Source organism: Tupaia chinensis, unplaced genomic scaffold (genome assembly GCF_000334495.1).
Source record: "Tupaia chinensis unplaced genomic scaffold, TupChi_1.0 Scaffold144602_1, whole genome shotgun sequence".
In the NCBI taxonomy this organism is placed as follows: Eukaryota; Metazoa; Chordata; class Mammalia; order Scandentia; family Tupaiidae; genus Tupaia; species Tupaia belangeri.
Window position 1 is genome coordinate 234,411 of NW_006204462.1, and position 7,385 is coordinate 241,795.

At 55.7% G+C, this 7,385-nt stretch overlaps 1 protein-coding gene across 2 annotated transcripts in view; it reads right to left on the minus strand.

The window, feature by feature from the left end:
- The window catches only part of NRG1 (neuregulin 1), a 312,205-nt gene that overhangs the window by 160,382 nt on the left and 144,438 nt on the right, over positions 1 to 7,385 (minus strand). For both annotated transcript variants that reach the window (XM_027767759.1, XM_027767760.1), the window contains exon 2: positions 2,223 to 2,400. In XM_027767759.1, the coding sequence (XP_027623560.1) occupies positions 2,223 to 2,377 (155 nt within the window). In that variant the 5' untranslated portion in view covers positions 2,378 to 2,400. The remainder of the gene's footprint in view (positions 1 to 2,222; positions 2,401 to 7,385) is intronic.

The following is a 7,385-nucleotide window of genomic DNA, read 5'->3' on the forward strand; positions in this document are numbered from 1 at the left end:
CGCTCACGTTTACGGGGAAAGGAAAGACCATAGTGCACTTCGCGAGCGTTAACTAAATTCGGATTCAGCTGCAAAAAAATTCCAGCACCATTTTCTAAAAAGAGACCCTCTCTCAGAAACGACAGGTGCCCAGCTCTGCACACTGAGCCAGAGACTTCCCGGGGGCCATCCGCACGCCCCACGGCTGTCCGAGTTTTAGCTCAGGTTTGTTCAACGCCTTGCTGAGAGCCATCGGCAGGCGCGTAACTTCAATATACGTCTCCCCATTTAATTCTTTCCAGCAAGGCCACTGTTCAAAGCAAGTTCCTGTCCGCATGTCGGCCTTCCCAGTACACTGGGCTTTTACTAACATGGAGACAGTGATCTCGGTCGTCTGCCTGTGAAGCCAACAGGGACATGCTCTTCTGCGTACTGACGACACCTCCATGCCACGGCACGGCGTCGCGGGTCACCTGGCTAGCAGACAAGCTTCCTTTCTCGCGCACACTCACCCCGGCCGGCGCCCTCCTCTGAGTCCCTCTGTGACCTTACCTGCAGGTACCAGACGGGTTCTCCTCAGCCAGTCCCATCTGCCCCCCGACCCCGCCCCTGCCCCAGCTCCGCGTCACAGCCCTCTACCCCGGGAGTGCCTGTATTCTGTGGAAGACCGAGTGGGGTCATCTCTGCACAATCTGGAGACTCACCAAGATGTCCAGATATTACTCTGTACCTCTGATCTCTCCACACTGCCAGCCCAAGGCCAGCCATGGCCGTCCATGTGACCCCATCACCTGAACGCCACAGAGGAATGGGGGACACTGCCTTCCGGTGCAAGGAGCGAAGCTCCGGCCCGTGTGTCTAACTGATGGGGACAGAGCGCCAGGTCTACTCGCGCCTGGAAGTTCCTCCCTCGTTGAACAGCTCTGTAAGAATCTCCCTTGTCTTTTCAGTCCGCTCACTCTCCCCCGACACACACAATTTAGCGAGCATGGATATTCTCCATTTGGAAGGAAGAAGCGTGGCAGGAAGCAACCCCAGAAACAGACATGGGTTGTCACTGAGACACTGCAAATCCAGAGGCCACCGCGTGCTCACTGCTCGGTTGTCACCAGCATAAGGAGAGAGCCATGTGCTCGACAAAACCACAGGAGACAGTCCTGACCCCCAGACACCCGGGTCAGAGTCCCTTCAGACAGTCCTGACTCCCCAGCGGAAACTGCCAGACACCGGGGTCAGAATCCATTGAGACAGTCCTGACCCCCTAACAGAAACTGCCAGACACTCGGGTCAGAGTCCCTTCAGACAGTCCTGACTCCCCAACAGAAACTGCCAGACACCGGGGTCAGAGTCTGTTGAAACAGTCCTGACTCCCGCAATGGAAACTGCCAGACACCCGGGTTAAAGCCAGTTGAGTTCTCACACAGTCCCTTTGTCCTCGCTTGCTCAGGAGTGTGTGACAGCTATTCGGTGAATGTCCCATAAACTCGAACCCCAGGAGAGGCCCTTCTGTTCTCTCTGTGGTCAGCCTGGGGCTTCTCTGGAGCACTCCGAGTCCGAATGGAGAAACTGCCACCTTGGGGCTTAGAACCACCGTACAGCTGCCATGTGGTGAAAGGAATGCCAGGACACCCACAGACTCTCTCCTCTGAGTCCAAAACATGGGTCATGTTAGAGGCTACGCCGGGCAGAGCGTGTCGGGGTCACAGAGGGCCCAGTTTGGAGTAGAAGTAGACACGTCTACCGAGACAGCCCGGGATGCACGGGGAGGTGCCCCAGGGCAGACGTCCTCAGGAGGACAGGAAAACCAAGAGCTTGCCACGGGGAGTGCCTGGTGCCCGACTGTGCCAGCGCTGGTGCAGCTCAACGGAGCGGCGGGTACAGCTTCTTCTTAGACAGACTTATGCCACCGACCCTTTGTCCACACAGACCACCTTCAACAGATCCCATTCCAATCCTCCCACACACCCAGGTGTGTGCTGAGCTCCCGAGGAAGCTGGGTTTCGTGTGCGAGGCAGTGAAGTTCAACAGCCATTTCTCACCGGCACGGTAGCATCAGCTACCCAGCGGGGAGAGAGTCAGAAGCCCGAATTGTTTCCCACGTGCTGACACCGTCTCCGGACATGAAACTGGACCATCTCTCTGTCCAGGGCATGTCGGGTTTCCCATGTGCGCTAGGTCCACAAAGCTGCCACCTGGTCCACCGTCTGATGCTAGGCCTCTGCCCTCCCACGCCGCCTACTCACCCTGGCTTCTTTTGTATCTTGACATTCTGTGGCTTGTTTTTTCGGTTTAGTTCACTCCCGTTCTTGAACCACTTGAACCGGAGAGAGGAGTACTCCGAGCTGGCCTCACACCGCAGGACCAGCTTGGAGCCTGCGGCCGACTCCTGGCTCTTCATCTCTTTCAATCGCGGAGGCGAGGCTGGAAAACAGAAGGGAGCAGCCCTGGTTACGGGCGAGCTTTCAAAGAGAGACGTACTAATCTAGGTTAGCCTGACCCAGGCGCCATTCCCAAAGGCCTTATCAACCTACTAACCAAGAGAAGAAAGCGAGTGAGTCGAAAATAGATCTGAAACTGGAAAGAAGTAAAATGCCCAGGGCTGGACAGTGGCTTGGGGCTGTGAGGTTCACCTACACAGGAGGGACCTCCCTGAGACGCCAGGAACACACGTGCTCACGACCCAGGGCTAGCCACGAGACTGGCCCGATCACAGCATCTATACAACGGGAGCGTTTGCTCTCAGGGGTTGGTGAGTGAGGGACCAGTCCCTGGAATTAGAGTTACTCATCTCGCCATCGTCATCGGAGCTGTCCTAGCCAGAGTTTAGCAACCGCTCCTTCCACGAGACCAGCTGCTCTCGGTACACGAGAAGTGGCCATCCCCAGTGCCGCCAGGCGCAGGTCTGCGCACCAGCTCGCCAGGGTCCAGCTCTTCCAGGTGTCCGCGCCGGGCAGGGCAGCCGAGCAGCTCTGCAAGTGCGGACCACGTGCAAAGAACACCCGTGCCCACGGCTGTGAGCTGGGCCGCCCAGGAGGCTCTGCCATCTGGGGAAGCCCCCAGTAGCCAGCTGGTTTCGGAGGTGTGTTTCAGAGTGACGTGCTGCCACCACGCAGGCGGGTAAGGGCAGCCACGTTCCCAGGGAGCCGGGACCCGGGACCTGCGAGCCGGAAGAGGCACTGCCGAGGTCTGCTCAGCGGCTCTGTGCGGATGTCTGAGCCTTTCCGAATCCATGGCTTCCAGCAAGTCGACAGCGCAAGCCGGCCAGGAGGTCAGGCTCCAGGGCTCCATGGGGTGGGGACAGCGGTGGGGCTGGGGCTGTGTCCTGAGGCCCGTCCAGCCCCCGGACATGCACACGCGTCTGTCAGGGGGACACTGGGGGCAGGCGTGTGGCATGAAGTCCTGCTGGGTGGCTCCCTCTCTCTCGGTCCCATTTCATAGAGAAATTAAACTTAAAAAATACTGAACAATAATAAAAGCACAGACGAGAAGATGTTGGGGGCAGTCTCGCTGGACGATCGGTAAACCAGGCCCTCAGATCTCAGCCACTGTTCCCACCGAGTCCCGACCTCCTCCCAGCGCAGGCTCAGCGGGAAGTCCCAGAAACAAACCCTGGACAGAGCTGCCCTCACGGGTCCGTGCACGATGCCTCAGCAGGCCGGGCTGGGCTGCGAGGACAGCGCTCAGACCCTCCTGGGCACGAAGGGGAGTCCATCTCCCACCCAGGGTCAGTCTGTCCACGACTCGGCCCTGACGGCGCAAACCCGAAGATGTCAGCAGCGAGTGTGTGCCCGTTCCAACAGTGACAGAGAAGCCCTTTTAAGGCTGACTTCTCGGGGGGGTTCCCGGTTACAGGCTCCTCCTCTGCACTTCCTTGGCCCGGTGACGAGGACAGCAGGCACGTATCATGGTTACACCAGCAAGCTGGAGACCTCACCTCGGTTCTTCTTAACCTTTGACACCTGAGGATGCTGTCTGTTCTTTTTGAAAATAAGACTCACTTCCTCAACGGCTTTCACTGGAGGCCCCTTTCTAAGACATTGTTCATGAATCTCTGTTTTGAAAGAATTTACAGACTAAATTCTCATCCAACTGGACTGATACCTACACATTTTCCAATCAGGGCTTTAAGATCATTTTTAGTTTTGTGAGTCTGGTAAGAGGGTTTAATAGAAAACGTGCCCTGGAGCCCAATGGCACGGAAGACACCCGGCCTCCGAGCAGAGCACCCGAACCCAGCAGTGGTCTTCGCTCTCCAACACAGACTCCCCTCCTCACTCCACACTTCATCAGAACGGTGTGAGAACAGCCCAGGGAGTTCATAAAACAGCTGATCTGGGCTACAAATACCAGGGTAAGGAAGGGCAAAAGATGAGGAGAATCTGAGCTGGGTGAGGTTAGGGACATGGGGACAGATGCAATGAGACAGCCCCTTTATCTCACTCAAACAAACCAGCCAAACACTGAACTTCCTAGCTCTGGTGTAACGGTATAAGATCACGCATAGTCCCTCAACCTGAGGGCGGTTGTTTTGTTTTGTTTTGTTTGTTTGTTGTTGTTAGCAGGGTACTTGATTTTAAACTGCAAAACAGAACAAACCCTCTACTCAGTTTTAATTCTTATCTAAGAGTGAATGGTCTGCTAATTGAAAACTGGTTGGCAATCGGCCCAGCTAAGTTGCTGATTCAAGTGTGAGAGGTGCAGAGGACCCTGAGACATGCTTCCCTGACCCCTGTCATCTTGCCAGCTTCCCACACCCCGGCAGCTCTGCCTGACTCTGCACCAAACGTTCCCACATTAATGTGAAAATGCACCGACAGGCAGGTGCAAAAAGGCTCAGTCTTTTAAAATAGAAACTCAAATCCCCCCAGAGCAATCCCACAGTTTGCAGGTGCTTTATTTTTTTAACACTTTTTACAGCTGTAAGTGTCTAAAGATCACAAATAAACTCCAAACTCAGTGCAAGTGGCCTACCAGTACACGTGGAAGTCCACTTTGCGGGACCAGCAGATGGTGTGGCGATTATGTTACTGAACTATCACATGGTCAGCCACGGTTCAAACCTGGCAGCTTCAAATTCACCGGGGTGATGTGTGTGTGTGTGTGCCCAAAATCCCAAGAGGAAAATGGAGGAGAAGAGACTGAAGTGTTGCCTTCCCCCTGGGGGTGATTCCTCCCTTCTATCGGTCTCTCTGGCAAGTGCATGAGCCCTATAGCTAAAAATCTCTCTTAACATAAACACCAAAAGTCTACTTTTGCACTTCTACTTTTCATATTTTTGGGGTTTTTTTAATGCCAGAGGACAGGCGTACAAGCATTTTCAGAAACATCGAACTGTGCTGAGGGGTAATCTGCCCAAAAGCTGCTCCATGGCTACAGGGTCGGCGCTGTCCCTGGGGAGGTGTTCCAGTGAGGTGTGTGTGGATATACATACGTGTGTGTATACATATATACATGTATGTGTGTGCCATCTATTGTGTTAGGTAAATTCAACTGCAGTAAGACCGTTTTTATCCTGAAGAAATTCAGAACCCTACTGAAAGAGAAAAAGCCATGCAAGCCGGCTCCAGACAGCAGGGCTGTGACTGGTCCGTCACTGTGAGGGGCTCGGACGCTGACCCCTCATATCAGGAACAATGACAGGCGTCAGCCTCGCGTCCAAAATGATCCCGAGCAGCCAGACAGCAGTGCAGCAGTGAAACGTGGGCTTGGCAGGCAACCCCACGTGTGTAGGCTTCCGGTTCATGTCCAGAGACCTCCCCGAGTGCACGGGAAACACGTGGGCCCGGGACCCAGGGCTGCGGCGGGCAGCACCATTAAGACACCGTGGGGTGACTCACGCTCTCTCGGCCTCTGCCTCCCTCGCTCATGAGAAATGTGAGTGAATAAACGTAATTGTTAGAAAGGGGGAGAGAAGATGAGGGGGTACAGTACACACTGTCCCTTCAGCTGGAGGCCACACCCGCTCTCTGACAGGGCCGGACTGCTCCTTCGCCAGGGCGGTGGGCAACTGCACAGAACGGAGACCCATGATCTGGATGCCATGTGGCTGGAGACTTCCAGGAGTCGATCTTGAGTATTGTCACCATAAACAAGCGTGTGAGGTGCCGTGCGTGTTAATGAGCTGGTGTTGGCATTTCTCGATGTGTGTATGTTTGCTATTTCACAATGACTCTTTCCATCGTACACCATAAATTCATGACATTTTTCTATGAAGAACATGTTAAACATAAAGCCCACAGGGGCCAGTGGGGTGCAGTGGGTAAGGCACGGGGCTCCTATGTGGCTGACTGCAGTCTGAGGCCGGAACCTGGCAGGATGAGAATCATGCCAGGTGCCGGTGTGTGCATGCCCATAACCCCAAGAGGACAATGGAGGACAAGGGACTGCAGCTTGGCCACCTCCTCGCTCTCTCGCTCTATCCCTCTGGTAACACACACGCCCTATGGCAAAAACCTTAATAAGCAAATAAAATGAAGCCCACCGTATAATCAAGGACACATTTATTTTGGAGAGTTTATACAATGGTTGCTTAAAAACACTTTTCCCCCAATCTTGAAAGCTGTGTAAGATGAAGAACCAACAAATTTAAATATGTGCTTTTTATGAGTGTGTGTGTGTGCGCGCGCGTGTTCAGATTTGAAGAGTGGACCTAAAACCTGGAAGTTAAGACTATAAATGCTGTAACAGACGCTCATTCCCAGACCTCTGACCCTCAGTAGGTCACTGGAGCCACACCCTGGTGTCACCACCCAAGCATCACCTCTGGGCCCTGCAGTTCCTTCGTTCCTGCGCATCACTGCCCAGTAGCTACGGCATCTGCAGTGTAGACCGGGGCTGTCCGGAGCTGCATCAGTGCTGCTTACCTCGAAAGCAATGCATACCCAGTCGGGGAGCGCACCCACCCAGTCAGGGAGCAGTGTGCACACCCAGTCGGGGAGCATGCACACCCAGTCGGGGAGCAGTGCACACACCCAGTCAGGGAGCACGCACACCCAGTCGGGGAGCAGTGCGCACACCCAGTCGGGGAGCACACCCACCCAGTCGGGGAGTGCGCACACCCAGTCGGGGAGCGAGCCCACCTCGTCGGGGAGCACGCCCACCCAGTCGGGGAGCGCGCCCACCTCGTCGGGAAGCACGCACACCCAGTCGGGGAGCATGCACACCCAGTTGGGGAGCACGCACACCCAGTCGGGGAGCAGTGCGCACACCCAGTCGGGGAGCACGCACACCCAGTCGGGGAGCAGTGCGCACACCCAGTCGGGGAGCACGCACACACAGTGCGCACACCCAGTCGGGGAGCGCGCCCACCCCGTCAGGGAGCGCACCCACCCCATCAGGGAGCGCACCCACCCAGTCGGGGAGCACGCACACCCAGTCGGGGAGCACGCACACCCAGTCGGGGAGCT